This window comes from Chaetomium tenue (assembly GCF_020726465.1).
Source record: "Chaetomium tenue strain MPI-SDFR-AT-0079 chromosome Unknown F5144scaffold_6, whole genome shotgun sequence".
Classification (NCBI taxonomy): domain Eukaryota; kingdom Fungi; phylum Ascomycota; class Sordariomycetes; order Sordariales; family Chaetomiaceae; genus Chaetomium; species Chaetomium tenue.
In genome coordinates, this window is record NW_027117334.1 from 754,176 (window position 1) to 770,833 (window position 16,658).

Genomic DNA, 16,658 nt, shown 5'->3' on the forward strand with positions numbered 1-16,658 from the left:
TCCCCCACCTTCAGGGCCACCCCTGCCATCCCAAGCGGCGTCTTACCCACAACGGGAGAGTCGCTGTGTTCAGGCTTGGCTCTCTGAACGCTTGGGACGAGCGGACCCTGTGTAGCTAGTGGGGTTCGAAACAAGCTAGCGCTGCTCGACCTATCAGCCACTCCCACCCAATCATTAAGGGACGAACGGGGGAGAACAGAAACATCAGGATAAAGGGAGCAACTCCCCGCCCTTTGTCGAACGTCTTTTTATTCTCTCCTCATCACCACGGCATCGCGCCTCGTTCTCTCCTTCAAACCAAACAGCTCCAGGCACGGGCTTCATTGTCTTTTCTTCACTTCCCATTGTTCTTGCAACAAACACGGTCCCTTGGAACCACTTACACACACAATTTTGAGCCCGGTGCTTTTCGATTGTGATTCACAAAAAACAAGCCTATTGTTTCTCTCAATAGCGACAAGACAAGCCAACAACAGCTTCGCATCACAACAACACAACACACAAAGCCCATTCATTCCTTCAAGAGGCTCACGAGCAGTGCTCGATTTCAAAAGACAACAACTGCTGGTCCTGTCAGTGACTACTTCGCTCCCTACAACTTTTCAACTCGCCTATCCGGCATTTTTGAGCGCGCGATCGCACAAACGAAACAACCACCACCACCAAAAAAAAAAAGAACAACCACGACAACGTTCAAGATGTTCAACTCGTTCACCACCGGCGCCCTTGCCCTTCTGGCTGGCAGCCAGCTTGCGGCCGCCCACATGGAGATCTCGTACCCGGCTCCCTTCCGGTCCAAGTTCAACACCAACGCCGTCAACGTCGACTACACTAACACGGCTCCCCTCGCCGACTCGGGCGCCAACTACCCGTGCAAGGGCTACCACTCGGATCTCGGCACCCCCGCCGGCGCCCCCACTGCCCAGTTTGCTCCCGGCGGTAACTACAACTTCACCGTTGTTGGCGGCGCTCCCCACGGCGGCGGCTCGTGCCAGGTCAGCTTGAGCTACGACAAGGGCAAGACCTTCACCGTCATCCAGTCCATCATCGGCGGCTGCCCTCTCGCCTCGAACTACCCCTTCACCATCCCCTCGGACGCCCCCGAGGGCGAGGCCATCTGGGCCTGGACCTGGAACAACAACATCGGCAACCGTGAGCAGTACATGAACTGCGCCGCCGTCACCATCGGCGGCGGTGGCAAGCGCGAGGTCCAGACCCGCGCTTCTGCTGCTTTCTCTTCCCGCCCCCAGGTATTCGTCGCGAACATCGGCAACGGCTGCAAGACCACCGAGGGTTCTGATGTCCAGTACCCCGACCCGGGCCCGGATGTTGTCAACAACGGCGGCAAGGTCGGTCCCCCCGTCGGTAGCTGCGGCGCCGCTGGCCCCGGTGCGGGTGCTGGTGCTGGTTCCGGTGAGGGCTCTGGTAACGGCAACGGCAACGGCAACCAGGGTGGCGATGCGCCGAGCTCTACCGTGCAGGCCACGGCTGCTCCCGCTCCCACCCCTTCCGGGCCTGCCCAGCTCCCCGGGTATGTATACCTTAACTCTACTACTACTGCTACTGTGTCTGCGAGCTCAAGCTTACCATCTTCTAGTGGCGTCTTCATCACCCCTCCCGCTGCTGAGCCCACCACCCTCGTCACCCAGACTGCCGTCGCCCCTCCCGCTGCCACTGGCGGTGCTGGTTCCGGCTCTGGCTCTGGCTCTGGCTCTGGCTCTGGTTCGGGCTCTGGCTCCGGCTCCGGCTCCGGCAACACCGCTGGTGGCAACGCTCAGGGCACTGCCTGCACTGAGGAGGGCGCCTGGAACTGCATCGGCGGCACCTCCTTCCAGCGCTGCGCCAGCGGCACCTGGTCCGCCCCCCAGGCCGTCGCCGCTGGCACCGTCTGCAAGGTCGGCGAGACCGGCACCCTCTCCATCGAGGCTGCCAGCTCCAAGCTCCGTGTCCGCCGCTTCCGTGGCGGCTCGGCCAAGGTCCGCCTCGCTCCCCAGGCCTAAAGGGTTGATAACGACGCGCGTGCATTTCACTTCTTCAACCGGGTGTTTGTTTTGCTTGTTTTGGAACAGCACTACGGCCTTGGGTCGCCGGCAATTTGTTGGGGCTCGCTTTTTTGCATGATTGGATTGCATCAATTCTTCTATACCCCGTTGGCTAGTCTTCCTTCGTTCTCTTCCTTGGAGGAATGGGGATGGGAGTTGGCTGGTTGACTTTGATTGTCACTCGTTCATTGAGACATAGGGAAGGCAAGACTTTTTCTGGCCCTTCGTCAGGCGTTTGACCATTTTTTCTTCTTTTGCTTTCTGCTTTTTCTGCTATTTGGAACTTGGATTGGCAAGCGGTTGGTTGTATGTAACAGTACCATCGAGAGATCTGGGGCACTCGCTAGAGAAAAGAGGGCATTTGGGAACACACCCTTGGGATACACATGAAATGACGTGGATGAATACTACCTTTCGTTGACTGCGCCTTGCCGACCTGATCCTTGCTTGACACGAGCCTGATGTGATGAAGGATGCGAGTTTATGCGTTGTGTTTTGTGGGACTGTGTTGAGGCCAACCAGAGGCGTGTTTCGTTTCGCAAGATGATCTCGTGCATGTGCTCATCTTGGATGAGACGATCTGACAGTACGTATATAGAACACGGCTGGTTAACGGTTATGTGTGTCACTGTTTCGTTTCCACACTGATCTGTCACCTGTTTAGCAAAGCTCTGGTGACAGCCGTGGCGTGGCATGATACACCCGCCAACACAGAGATGGTGTTTCGTCATTGCTCATTTGACGACCATGGCCAACATTGATCGAGCACAATCCATATACAACCACACACAACCACAGTGGGTGTACGAGACCTCCGTTTCATGCACCAGCCTTTCTTGTCACCCTTCAACGGTGAATCGGTTTGCGGCGACTTGCTTACACCAAAACAAAAACACATGTCAAAACGGGTTACACAACTACCTGTCTTTGTTTGAGGGGACAAGCTACAACCAAGTGCTTGTCACGTTCGGTATGGCCCGAGCCGTAAGTTGCCCGAATAGGAGTCCGACTCTCCACGAGTTGTCCTCCTCCTCGTTCCCTCCCCACCACTCAGAAGCCAGAACCCTCTTTCATAAACAACACTTGCGCACACGACTACCACATACGACCATATCCACGAGAAAGTACGGGATCCCGTCCGCTCTCCCCTAGTCAAACTCGTGAGAGCCAGATCAGCAGCTGGGTCGGTGGCCAACGAATCCCTGATGTTGGCTTGTTCTTTTTGGGGGATTAAAAGCCTCTCATTCCGACTTTTTGGCGTTCCGCGTACTTAGCGAGTCTTTCCGGCCCTTGCGGCGGCCCAGCGGCACAGGAGTCCCACCGTGGGGCGCGGCGCATCGATCCGATCTGCGGTCTCTCGAAACGACGACCACATCTGATCTTTGTCGGGAACTGCAACAGGAACAGGCGCGGGACGGGGCGCGCCGCGTCGGGCCCGCATCCTCCAAAGCGGAGAGCAAGATGGAAAGAGCATGCTTGCTCCTTGGGTGGTCGCTCTACTCGCGGCCTTGGTGCGTAGAATCAGGATCAGAAGACCGTGTCGCTGATACTCCCGATATGTCCGTGGTACGCTTGGTTCATGAGTACCCTTGAACGACTTTGGCCGTTCGTCTCACATATGAAGAGGAAGTACGGAGTTACTCTACTGCCATTCGTCAATAGCACCGCCACAGCTTTCTTTTGGACGGCCGACAACCAAACAGGCCAGCCTCACCGCATCTTTCAGCTCCGCCCCGCGATAACCGCGCGAAATGCAGCTGTTGACTTCACATTGTTTTACTGTTGCATAGTATCTCTTTCTTCTCGACAAGAATCCTCATCGGAACCATGTCTGCTGAATACAAGCCGAAGCCGTGGAAGAAGTGGTTGAAGAAGCCCTTCGGGCGGGGTCGTGCAGCCTCGCCGGCTCCGTCTGCCACACTGTCGATGGGTATGTTGAGACTCTGCCTCGCATCGCAAGGCTTCTCCTAACTGATATTCTCCGGCAGACATCCAGTCATCCGATCAAGGAAATGCAGAACACGGATCGAAAGCGTCTTCCATTGTCGCGACAGAGTCATGTGCCCCCCCCTCCCCGTCTGCCGCAGCGGCGAAGGCTGCCCAACCCCGCACAGATGCGAGAGTTCCCAACGATCACCAACCACCCGCGGCATCGCAAGCACTGCCTCCTGCTCTGCCCGCCGAATCCGCACCCAATCCATCGCCGACCGAATCCACGGAGCAACCGACCCCTGTACTTTCCGTGTCCGAGAGACTGTGGAACGCCGCGTACGACAGTCTTGAGACGGACAATGCAGAGCTTGTCGTGTCATACCTGAAAACGTTGGAAACAGTTCTCGGAGCCAACCCAGGTATTACCCCTGACACCGACATCTCGGCCGAGTTCCATGACCCGACCAAACGACAGATGCACATGAGGAGGCTGGTGGAGGAAGGTCGGGCGAAAATCTCCAGAGCGTCCAAGATCACGAACGGAGTAGGCGACGTCGCCGATTTCGTCCTGTCGGTCAAGGGAATAATTGACCTGGCTGTCCAAAGCGTGCCGCAGGCTGCGCTTCCGTGGACCGGTGTTTGCGTTGGACTGCAAGTAAGCAGTCGTCCTTCGAACACCCCTTTGTGCTTGGCTCTGCTAATATGCCTCCAGATGCTCCGGAATCCTGCGCAAGCGATGAAATCCAACCTTGCCGGTCTCGCCCATGTCATCTCCAGAATGGACTGGTACTGCGCGCTCACCGAACATCTCCTGAACAAGAAAAACGTTGCTACTGGCAAGGATATCCAAGCAGTCTTGCGCCAGCTGGAAAGGAGCATTGTCGAGCTCTACAAAGCTCTTCTCCAATACCAGATGAAGAGTGTTTGTTCCTACTATCACAATCAAATGCTTGAATTCCTCCGCGGTATGGTCAATCTGGATGATTGGGACGTCGATCTGAAGCTGGTTACCGACGCAGAGGCTACCGTTCAGAACGATGCTGCCCAATCCTTTCAAGAACAAACGAAAATTTCCTTAGGAAAACTTGTCGAGCATGCCGAGGGAATGGAGAGACGACTCGGCGACATCCGTCAGGACATTCGGGACTTCATCTCGCTGCAGAAGGACGCCCGTAGGGATGATATCGAGTCAGCGTGCCGCAGAGATCTCCGCGTCGTTGATCCGCAACACGACATGGAGCGGATCGAGAAGAGTAAGGATGAACTGCTCGATGACGCGTACAAGTGGATCCTTCACACCCCGGAGTATACAGCGTTCACAAACTGGGACGATAGCGGATCCGATCATCTGCCACGTCGATTGCTCTGGATAAAAGGACACGCCGGCACGGGAAAGACGATGCTCATGATCGGGCTCATTCGCCAGCTCTCGGATCAGCCTGTTGCCCTATCACCAGCACTTTCCTTCTTCTTCTGCCAAGGCACAGACACAGCCTTGAACAACGCCACCGCCGTCCTCAGGTCTTTGATCTGGCTTCTTCTTCTTCAGCAGCCATGCCTCATATCCCATCTACTTCAGAAGTACAAAGAGTCAGGCGCGGATCTCTTCAGGGATCAAAATGCCTTCATCGCCCTGTCCGAGGCATTTCGGAATATGTTGAAGGATCCTCAGTTGTCGCCTGTGTACCTCGCGGTCGACGCACTTGATGAGTGCGTGCAGGGGCGATCGGACGTCATCGATCTCATTTTGACTTCCCTCAACCTCTCCCAGAAGGTGAGATGGCTACTCTCTAGCCGTCCAGAAGTTGACCTTCTCGCTGGGCTCAAGGAACAGAGCGTTGACTCCTTCAACTCTTCCAGCTCTCTCGTCGAGCTAGATACTCAGCGTCTGGAAGAACCTGTCAATGCATACATCAACCACAAGCTTATGGAGCTCAAGTACAGGGAAGGGTATGACGACCGCATTTTGGCTGAGGTCTCTCATGAAGTCCGGCAACGAGCAGAGAACACGTTCCTCTGGGTGGCTCTCGTGTTCAAAGAACTCAGTTCAGTGGAGGGCTGGGACGCTGTCGAGACCGTCCAGAGCATCCCTCCGGGCTTGACAGATTTGTACGGTCATATGATGGCCAGGATTGATGAAAGGAACAAGCAAAACCGGCAACGCTGCAAAAATGTACTCGCGGCTACATTCCTTGTACATCGGCCTCTGTCACTCTCCGAGCTTATTGTAGTTGCAGGTTTGCCAGCGAAGATTAATCCCCGGGCAGTTGTGGACCGATGCGGCTCATTTCTAACAATCAAGGACGAAACGGTCTACCTAATCCATCAGTCCGCGAAGGACTATCTGGGCGACAATTACGAGACTAGACTTCAACCAGCTGGGCCCGCTCAAGGGCACAGCGAGATTGTCAGACGCTCGACTGATGCGATGTCCTCAATGCTAAAACGCAACATATACGACCTCGACCCCGGCTTCAAACCGGAGAATATGGCGCCCCCTAATCCAGATCCGCTAGCTCCAATACGATACTCTTGTGTCTTCTGGGCCGACCATGTCTGCTCCCTGAACAGCGACAACTCCAGGTTTCTAGGAGAATTGACAGACGACGGGAAGGTGTTTGGATTCCTGAAGGAATGCTTCCTCCGCTGGCTTGAGAGCTTGTCTCTTATAGGGCAACTTTCCAGTGGGCTGTTCTCGATAAGAAAGATTCTGCATGCCGTTCAGGTATGTTGTCAATGCCGTATTATTGTCAGGTTACTAAATCTAGTCAGTCACAACCGGAGATCAACCCTTACCTTCTTGAGTTGTTGAAAGACGCAGAGAAGTTTGTATTTAGTCACAGATCAATCATAGAACGGGCCCCTTTACAGACATACAGCTCCGCGCTCGTATTCAGCCCAACTTTGAGCGAGATTAGAAATCGGTATTGGAAGGAAAGGTTATCTCTTATCGAAATGACTGCTGGAATTAGAGACCACTGGGGCGCGCACCGGCAGACGCTCGAGGGGCATGGCGACTCGGTTAGCGCAGTGGCGTTCTCGCCGGACGGCAACACGCTTGCGTCGGCTTCGGACGATAGGACGATCCGGCTCTGGGATACGGCGACCGGCGCGCACCGGCAGACGCTCGAGGGGCATGGCGACTGGGTTAGCGCAGTGGCGTTCTCGCCGGACGGCAACACGCTTGCGTCGGCTTCGGACGATAGGACGATCCGGCTCTGGGATACGGCGACCGGCGCGCACCGGCAGACGCTCGAGGGGCATGGCGACTGGGTTAGCGCAGTGGCGTTCTCGCCGGACGGCAACACGCTTGCGTCGGCTTCGGACGATAGGACGATCCGGCTCTGGGATACGGCGACCGGCGCGCACCGGCAGACGCTCGAGGGGCATGGCGACTCGGTTAGCGCAGTGGCGTTCTCGCCGGACGGCAACACGCTTGCGTCGGCTTCGGACGATAGGACGATCCGGCTCTGGGATACGGCGACCGGCGCGCACCGGCAGACGCTAGAGGGGCATGGCGGCTGGGTTAGCGCAGTGGCGTTCTCGCCGGACGGCAACACGCTTGCGTCGGCTTCGGACGATAGGACGATCCGGCTCTGGGATACGGCGACCGGCGCGCACCGGCAGACGCTCGAGGGGCATGGCGGCTCGGTCTGGGCAGTGGCGTTCTCGCCGGACGGCAACACGCTTGCGTCGGCTTCGCGCGATAGGACGATCCGGCTCTGGGATACGGCGACCGGCGCGCACCGGCAGACGCTCGAGGGGCATGGCGGCTCGGTCTGGGCAGTGGCGTTCTCGCCGGACGGCAACACGCTTGCGTCGGCTTCGCGCGATAGGACGATCCGGCTCTGGGATACGGCGACCGGCGCGCACCGGCAGACGCTCGAGGGGCATGGCGACTCGGTCTGGGCAGTGGCGTTCTCGCCGGACGGTAAATGTCTCGAGACAGACCGAGGGCTGCTGAGCATAACCGTAAATTCCGAAAATTCAAGCAGCTCTAGAGGCCAGAAACCCGCCAGTGGTTTTCTCTTCGTCGACGACGATTGGGTCACAATATATGGGAAGCGTGTTCTCTGGCTTCCCGTTGACTATCGGGCAATATGTGTGGCGGTTCATGGTCATACACTCATCCTAGGGCACAGCTCTGGCCGAGTGACGTTCTTTCGGTTTGCTTTTACAGAGTAATGGATTTTCTACAATCGCTGTGATGTCTCATATTATTTTATTATCTCTGTTTAAGCGAAGGGCCTGGTAGCCGTCTTTGCTTTATATGATTTACTTTTCGCCCCTGACGCAATTCTTATTGACACTACTTGCCACTATCTGAGGTTTGCCGCCGGTCCTCGGCCTCGATAAGAAACGGAATACCCATCTTCCAGGTGTGACGTAGTTGCAGCAACACAAGATATATTCAGCCGGGAGAGAGAGGTGCAGATTTGGTAAAGGACGCGACGAAGCGGAATAATGCGACATGATCATCCGAGATGATCTTGAGTAGAGGTTCACGCCTTATAAAAACACCAAGCCAACACCGGAAGAAAGTCATTACGCAGCTGCAAAACCCCCGACCGTATCTACAGTAACCGAGCTATAAAGGCGCTCACACTTGTCAAGCGCCTGTGTCCGCCACGTGCTCCTTAAGGTTCCTATGTCTCGTCCAACTTCTCCGCAGGCCGGGTTGAAGGAAGCGCGGCAGGCATCAAGGCCGTTCCCGATAGGATTATTTTTGATGACCCTGGACCGCGGTTGGTCCGCCATGTCAGTTGTTGGAAAGTAGACCAGGAGGTCTGAGCACAGGAGGGTCAATGGGTCAAGACCCAGAACGCGGTGGCAAGAGATCGGTCGGCTCAGGCTGGAGAGATCACTCGGCTTAGGCCAGGTGCGGTTGCATGCGGTGCCACCATCGCCACTCAGAGAGACATATCACGGAGTTTGGAACCCCCCTACAGAAGGAAGGGGGGAGAGAAGAGAGAGACAATGAAGATTGAACTTTGGGAGAACCTCATAGCCTCCGAGGCTCAGCAGTGTGAATCCCCATTCGTGTGTGTGTGACACCTTGGGTCAGTGGCTGTTGGTCTTCCAACAGCTTCATAACGGATCATGGAGAGGGTCCACGAGCGATAAACGACCGGCTCACCGGTAACAAGCGGTTGCAGGCCGCCGCACACAAGCCACATCCACAGGACACCACTTTGGGGTCCAGCTCTACAACCCTAACCCTGGATATAAAACGGGCTGTGCCCGTGACAATTGCGGAAGGGCCATATACAGTACCATACCCGCCTTGACCTCCCTCAGAAGTAAGCGGCGTGTGGTGATTCATCATGGCACGGGCGTGCGCCTGACCACCTCGGACGAGTAGGGTCACGTGTGGCATCAAGCTCTCATGATAAGCAAAAACCTGCTCCCCCATGAGGGATGCTTCATCGCGGGCTTTCTCCGGACTGGCTGCAACCCCGAAGCGGCCCGGGCAGGGTGTCTTTCAGCTCGTCTGCCTGGGGGCGGGGCTTTGCCCATATGACAGTGCTTGATTGGCCGCTGGGCTGCACCTGCTGCATCGGCGAGAACGGTTTGCACGGCACAGCCAGTTTCACCGTTTCCTTGAAACGGACAGCACTAACAGGAGAAAAGGGGCACCCGTTTTTGGACCCCGAGACCCCTGTTTTTTGACCCCTCGTACCCCAAAGATAAGCTTTTAAGGGCCAAACTAGTACTCAGGTCGGTGACGACTGGGGAATCCTTGGTGTTGTATGTATTTTTGCTGCTGCGTTGGAGCACCAGAGTCGACTGCTCTCCCCCATCCACCAAACATGATACGAGCGTAACACGGCTGTACTTTGGTAGATCGGCTTTGTCACTCACGGTTCTTTGTATCCCTGCCACAAGCCATATTTTTTACACGTTCACTGCCACGAGATGGCGCCGTATCACGAGCCCACTACAGCGAGGAGCGATCATGCTTGCGCAACCAACTTGAAGCTTTTTTGACTCCCAACTCCATCCAAAGCGAAACACGCACTTGAGATCTAGACACCAAAGCCCAATCGAAACAACGGCCAACACAGACAGCTCTTCCCTACCTTTGCACGTACTCCCCCCCTGCCCCTACATTTCCCAATTCCTCACCCACCCTAACTGTCGTCCACCCATCTACTTCCTCGTCGCCGCAACCGCCTCCTCCAAAATCCCCAACCCCTCCCTTATCTCCTCCTCACTCATCACCAAGCTCGGCACAAACCGCAACGTATTCGTCCCCGCCGTAATAACCAACAACCCCCTCTCCCTCGCGGCCTTCACAATCGCCGCCGGGTCCTCACTCAACTGCACCCCCAAAATCAGCCCCTTCCCCCTGACCTCCTCCACCAACCCCGGAAACCTCTCCCTCAACCTCTCAAACCCCTCCCTAAACACTTCCCCCTTCCTCACCACCCCCTCCTGCAACCCCCCCTCCGCCAACCGCTCCACAATCCGCACCGCCACCCGACACGCCAACGGATTCCCCCCAAACGTGGTCCCATGATCCCCGACCTTAATCCTCTCCGCCACCCACCCATTCACCAGCGTCGCGCCGATGGGGAACCCATTCCCCAGCGCTTTCGCCGTCGTCACCACATCCGGGTGCGCCTCGCGCGGCAGGTGCGCGTGCGCCCACAGCCGCCCCGTGCGGGACAGCCCGCACTGGATCTCATCGTAGATGAGGACCGCGCCCACCTCGCGGCAGCGGCGTGCGAGCGCGGTGAGGAAGGCGTCCGAGGCCACTTGCACGCCGCCTTCGCCTTGGATGGGCTCGACGAGCACGGCGCAGGTTTGGGGGGTCACAAGGGTGGGCAGGGCGGCGGTGTCGTTGAGGGTGCCGACGCGGCAGCCGGGGATGAGCGGGGCGAAGGGGGCTTGGTATTTGGGGTTGGGGGTCGCGGATAAGGAGCCCATGGTGCGGCCGTGGAAGGCGTTGTGGAAGGAGACGATTTCGTGTTTGGTGTTGCTGCCGGAGGGGGAGGTGACTTTGGCGGCTTTGCGCGCGAATTTGATGGCGGCTTCGTTGGCTTCGCTGCCGGAGTTGCAGATGAATGCGGCGGTGGCGTCGTGCATGCCGCCGGAGGCGAGGGTTTGCTGGATGAGGAGCTTGGAGAGCGTGCCGGTCCAGGGGTTGTAGTAGAGGTTGGAGGCGTGCATGAGGGTTTTGGCCTGGGTGGGGGGTTAGTAGTTGGGTTGGTTATGCTGAGGTAGAGGGGAGACGAGAGTGTATTTACCTGCTGCGCGATCAGAGTAGCGATCTCGGGATCGCAGTGGCCGAGCGAGTTGACGGCAATACCGGCGGTGAAGTCGAGGTACCTCTTGTTCTCGATGTCCCAGAGGTAGGAGCCCTCGCCCTTGACGAAGACGGGCGGCGGGCGGGCGTAGGTGGCCACCATGTAGGGGGCGTGCTCGCGGACGAGGGCAGCGCTGGCCGAGTCCTCTGCCGGGTCGGGGTGGGATAGGGCGGCGTCCCTCTTGATCTGGGCGGCCGTCACAGACGAGGCGCTCGAGGTCGGCACGGTGGTGGCCTGGGAGTAGAATCGGGCTGATCGGGCTGCCGCTGGGCGGGCGGCGGCGACGAGCCGCAGAGATGTGCGAAAGGCCATTATTAAAGAATTATGAGACGAGGACAGTGAGAGGCAATGAAGGGGTGGTAGTGATGGTGGTTGGGTTCAGGTGAAGGCCAGGAAAGAAATGGACTCGATCGAGGGTCGAGGGAAAGGTAAGATTCCGGTGAGACGGCCGAGAATCAATGGCGTGACAAAAGTCTCCCTGAAAGTGGACGACTTATACCCTTGAATGGCGACGAGTTGGCTTGTTAGTCACAGCATTGGTGTCAACAAGAGTCATGTTTCATTTCACTCAAAAACCTCAAAGCGATGTCGGGAGCCGGGATTTGACCCACACCACCAGTAATTATGTTATCGATAAGGCGCTTGGCGGGATGCAGTGGTCTATCAAGGTTCTCGAAACCTGGAATCAAGAGAGCAACGAAGGAAAATGAAACAGTCGATTGTGAACTTGTCTTCGACAATTGGCTCTTGGGGCTATTTAGCAGGCAAAGACAGATGTCAATTGGCCATATCCGGCCACCACGCGGAACGGACACGCCACGGAAAGTCAATTCGTTTCTAGCATCATCATCTATGACTCAAACTATTCACGAAATGCAGCGAGAAATATCCCTGTCAGCTCCAACCAAATCAAAGCATCGCTATCGGTCGCAGATCATAACGGTATATGATTCGTATGGTTAATGGCCTGCCGCGGACAGCTCCCGCCTTCCTCTTAGCAGATGGCGTGAGTCTTCCCGGTCTTCCCCTGGATCGAGTGTTTCTCCTTCTGTAATTACAGTCAGCATCACGGCATTTCTCGGAAAGGAAGGGCATGGGATATACCCGGTACTTGGGGTGATTATGCGGCGCCTTGCCGCTCGCCGTGTGGTGCTTGTGGATAAAGTCCTGCTGCTTCTTGATGCTCTCGCGGTCCATCTCCTCGAGCAGCTGCTGGCTGAGCTTAATATCAGCAATCAGGGCGTCGCACCGGTTCTTGGTGAAGTCCTCGCGGACCACCACGCGCAACATCTTGAGGTTCTCGGTGTGGGGCGCCATGGTGTAAGCCGGGACAACCCAACCCCGCGATCGCAACGCGTGGCCGAGAGAGAACTCGTCATAGTTGCGGCCCTCTTGCGCCGGCAGCCGGAAGGCGACCAGAGGCAGGCCCTCGCCCGACTTCTTGGACATGATGACGAACCCGAGCGCCTCGAGCGAGTCGGACAGGTAGTTGGCTGTGCGCGTCAGGTTGCTCATGATGGCGCGGTACCCGTGCTTCCCAAGCCGGATGAGCTGGTAGTACTGGCCGATGACCTGGCTGGCACCCTTGCTGAAATTCAGCGTGAACGACGCCTGGTCAGCACCCAGGTAGTTGATGTTGAATACGAGCTCTTGCGGGAGGAACTCGGCGCTACGCCAAACGACCCAGCCAACACCGGGGTAGACAAGACCGTACTACAGGAGCTGTCAATATACGCACGCATAGTTGGTGTTGTTATTGAGGGGCCAATGGTTACCTTGTGCCCGGACACATTGATCGAAACGACATGGTCCAGCCTGAAATCCCACTCGAGGTCAGGCACAACAAACGGCGCCACAAACCCACCACTGGCCGCGTCAACGTGGATGGGTGTGTCGAGGCCCCTCTCGTTCAACAGGTCGTTGACCGCCTTGACGTCCTCATACTCACCCGTGTAGGTGGTGCCCAGAATGCAGCAGATGCCAATGGTGTTCTCGTCGACCAGGTTGACCGTCTCTTCGGGGTCAATGACGTAGCGGTCCGCGGTGCAGTAGACGAGCTTCTCCTCGATCTCAAAGTAGCGCGTCGCCTTCTCCCAGCAGACCTGCACGGCCGACGACATGACGATGTTGGGCCGGTCGGTCGACTTGCCCTCGGCCACCCGTTTGTTCTTCCAGCGCTTCTTCATGGCCAGCACGCCCAGCATGATCGCTTCGGAGCTGCCGACGCAGGACGTGCCGACAGCTGTGGCATCACTAGAACCGACCGGGGCGTTGAACAGGCGGCCTATCATGGAGACGCAGCGGTTCTGGATGTCGGCGGACTGGGGGTACTCCTCATAGTCGATGAAGTTCTTGGAGAAGGACTCGGTCATGAGCTTTTCGGCTTCTTCTTCCTGGGAGTTGTCAGGACGCAGAGCCAGAAAAACAAACCCGATTAGATGCCTACCATGAATGTCGTGACAAACGAAGCCAGGCTGGTCTACGGTGAGTCTCCTCCTAATCCAATTGAGTGATTCAAGGACTCACTTCAACATCGGGTTACCATCCAGGCTCAGGTCGTCCTTGATCATGCGGTAGGCGACCTCCTTGGGCATTTCATGCTCGGGCATCTCGTGCCGGGGCAGGTCCTGGGCGGCGAACCGCGAGCCGTAGACGCTCGTGGTGAAGCTGTCGTCATCATTGGCTAATTGGAGGTGGACTTTCTTGATGCCGTCGACAATCTTGTTCACTTCGTCCTTGGGCTTGATGGTTTGAAGGTGCACCATGTTTGCGATTGAGAGGGAAAAATGCTGTGTGTAGGTGGGAGAATGTATCAATGCCACAGCCAGCGAACCTGTTGAGATATCGGGAGTCAACAAGTGGTTTTATAAGTGGCAACGCAGGTGTAAACTTCTTTTTTTGTTGGTCAATTTTGTCAGTCACAGGGTGATGCAAGCGAGGCACACATGGGAAGCATTGGCGCTGAATATCTCCCGATCGGGAGGTGGGGGTCAGGAGATGGAAATCGGCAAGGCACTGACCGGTCTGATAGAGTTACTCGATGAACCAGAGGGGTTTATCTTGGCAGCAACTTTCAAGTTCAAGATTCAAGGCAAGAGAACGAAGCTTATGAGAGTGGAAGGAACCATGGGACGAAGGAGGCCGCCCCGCGTCAAAGACCGGAGAGGTACGCAAAAGAGGGGTCAAGCTCCAGCTGGCAGGTGCAGCACAAAGCAGCTGCTTCCGCCGGGCAATGTGCTCCTCAATGGGCTATTTTATTGGGCAGCTGCGATGCACTCATCCTCCCTTCCTCTTCTGCCCGGTTTCTTCCCATTGGCAAACCCTGCCCAGAGACACCTTAGTCAGGTCGATGCATGCAGTCCTTGGAAGATGTCGGGCTCTCGGGGTGGATGCGAGGGCGAGGAGGGGTGGAGAGCAAACCGGGGCTCGTTGTGGCACTCTTCCGGCACTGCTCCCACAAAGCTTGTTTTATGCAGCTTTGTCGATCGGGCTTGGCGAATCAGGAGATGGAATCGAGTCTTGATGCAGCGCTGTCTAACTGTTTTCTCCATCTTGCTTCTACGCGACATAACAAGGAACCAAAGCATCCAGTGGATCTCGTATGCAGAAGTTTTGCCTGCAATATGCCAACATCCAAAACCCACCTCAACGACCCAATTCGGGCCATTAACGGCAACACCCAGCTACAGCGGGCGAGAGACCGCTCGCTACCTTCCCAACAGCCAAAACACACCCTAACGAGCCTAAGTATACGCCGCGGGGGGCCAGTCAGCCGGCATCCGCACGTCGCCCAAGAGCAAACCACGCTCCAATTCTCGCATTCTCTAAAGGAGCCACTGTCCCGGTTCCGCCTACCGGTTCCCCTGCCGTTCTTTACAAAGACGAGTGGGATGACCGCTACTACCTAGTCGATTCCTGCGTCCCGGACCTGACGCTCGCAGAGGCCTGGCCGGCCATAGGCGAGGAGGTGCGGCGGCACTATGTCGAACGGGTGGCTGTGATATGTGAGAAGATGTCAGGGCGGAAAGGTGAGGCCGTTCGCTGCGTGGACGGGGGCAGATGAGGGAGCTGTATCTGGCCACCGATGACAAGTGTCTCGAGCCGGAGGTGCTGCGCCAGAATCGTCTTAATATGGTCATGGGTGTGCCGAAGCTGGTGTTTTACCACTGTGATATCGGCTTTGGTAATATCCTGCTCGAGCCTGCCACTCGCGGGATGGGTGTTATTGACTGGGAGGTTATCGATGGTTTTCAATAACAGTCATCGACCATTGGGTCCTTAGAGAAGTACCACGGCCCCGACACTCGGTTGTATCCCCTCGACTAGTCAGCCCCGTAGCACACACATGTCTCACCCACACACAACGAGCAACGAACTAACTCCGTACTAGTATTCGTTTTACCAATTCACACAAGAACCCCCCCAACCAACACTCCGACTTCCATACATGATCCACCACCTTCTTGCACGAGTACCCCTTCTCCCTAGCCTCCTTCTTGCAACGTGTTGAGGCACCGACCGCCCCAGTTAGTTTGTCTTGCACCCGCCGGACGCGTTCCACTTTTACGACTTGGCCCGCGCGGCAAGGCCGTTGTCGTTGTTGTTATCATCATCGCCGCCGTCGTTGTCGTTGTCGCCGTCGTTGGCCGAGAAGGAGAATGTGGCGGTGATGGTGGTGATGGTGGTGGTGCGTGTCGGGGTTGCGCTGCTGCGGCGTGGTTGGTTGGAGGCTGGGATGGCGGTTGTTGTGGCAGTGAGGGTGAGGAGGAGGATCAGTGGGGGGAGGGGGGGGCTTCATTTTGGCTTGGGGTGGTGGTGGTGTGGGAGTGAGACCGTGAGGTACGTGGCTGGTTGGTTGCTGCGATGGACCCGATCGTGAGCAGGAATCACCGCCGCGCAAGCGACTACCCATGAAGAGATTCGTCGGTTCGCTGGGTAAGGCAGTCTGTGGTGAGCAACACAGGCATATGACACCGACGACAGGCAGGCTGAGCTGGTCTAATGGAGAGGCAATATATTCCTGAGGGGTGTCTAGAGGTAATATTTGGGCTCTCAGATGACTTACGGTTACATCGGAGGGCGTCTTTATGGGTGAGCAGGAATGCATATCACTTTAGTGTGCTCGCTAACTGGCATCCGGTTGGTGTTTGTTTACCCCTTTCATGTCATCATCAGTCTTGGCTGGTGTTTTCCGTCTCCGGAAGAAGATTAGGAAGGGATCGAGAAGGCGGGCGAATGAGACGATGGCTCAAACGGAGGGGGCCAACTGCCCAATCAACGAAGCGGCAAGTGGATGTGCATATTGGAGTTGGTGGGGATGACAGTTGTTGCTCGGGGCCTATCGAGCGGGGAACAACCTAGCGTTTCTCTCCCG

General features: G+C 56.7%; 5 protein-coding genes across 5 annotated transcripts, besides 1 other annotated feature; 3 read left to right on the forward strand and 2 right to left on the reverse strand.

Moving 5' to 3' along the window:
- Nucleotides 1-218: 218 nt before the first annotated feature.
- Nucleotides 219-2,000, forward strand: F5144DRAFT_656340 (uncharacterized protein; the record flags this gene model as incomplete). The annotated part of the gene is made up of 2 exons (XM_066793158.1): nucleotides 219-1,531; nucleotides 1,598-2,000. The coding sequence occupies exons 1-2, from the start codon at nucleotides 699-701 to the stop codon at nucleotides 1,998-2,000; spliced, it is 1,236 nt and encodes a 411-aa protein (XP_066639483.1). The 5' UTR covers nucleotides 219-698.
- A 735-nt stretch (nucleotides 2,001-2,735) lies between these two features.
- Nucleotides 2,736-3,194: a sequence feature (Protein overlapping with rRNA (F5144DRAFT_337576, KAH6622751.1) was converted to a misc_feature.).
- A 206-nt stretch (nucleotides 3,195-3,400) lies between these two features.
- On the forward strand, nucleotides 3,401-6,693 carry F5144DRAFT_517211 (uncharacterized protein; the record flags this gene model as incomplete). The annotated part of the gene is made up of 3 exons (XM_066786638.1): nucleotides 3,401-3,972; nucleotides 4,031-4,629; nucleotides 4,687-6,693. Coding segments are annotated over exons 1-3 (2,709 nt in total), but the record flags the coding sequence as incomplete, so codon positions are not given.
- A 3,066-nt stretch (nucleotides 6,694-9,759) lies between these two features.
- Nucleotides 9,760-12,010, reverse strand: F5144DRAFT_581361 (pyridoxal phosphate-dependent transferase). The gene is made up of 2 exons (XM_066789431.1): nucleotides 11,225-12,010; nucleotides 9,760-11,159 (listed from the first exon to the last, which is right to left on the reverse strand). The coding sequence occupies exons 1-2, from the start codon at nucleotides 11,594-11,596 to the stop codon at nucleotides 10,125-10,127; spliced, it is 1,407 nt and encodes a 468-aa protein (XP_066639485.1). The 5' UTR covers nucleotides 11,597-12,010; the 3' UTR covers nucleotides 9,760-10,124.
- A 268-nt stretch (nucleotides 12,011-12,278) lies between these two features.
- Nucleotides 12,279-14,049, reverse strand: F5144DRAFT_496643 (glutamate decarboxylase; the record flags this gene model as incomplete). The annotated part of the gene is made up of 5 exons (XM_066786159.1): nucleotides 12,279-12,332; nucleotides 12,389-12,997; nucleotides 13,060-13,677; nucleotides 13,731-13,758; nucleotides 13,811-14,049. The coding sequence occupies 5 exons, from the start codon at nucleotides 14,047-14,049 to the stop codon at nucleotides 12,279-12,281; spliced, it is 1,548 nt and encodes a 515-aa protein (XP_066639486.1).
- Nucleotides 13,716-15,307, forward strand: F5144DRAFT_338141 (uncharacterized protein). The gene has a single exon (XM_066784200.1). It carries the CDS (start codon nucleotides 14,213-14,215, stop codon nucleotides 15,020-15,022), a length of 810 nt encoding a protein of 269 aa, XP_066639487.1. The 5' UTR covers nucleotides 13,716-14,212; the 3' UTR covers nucleotides 15,023-15,307.
- Nucleotides 15,308-16,658: the final 1,351 nt, after the last annotated feature.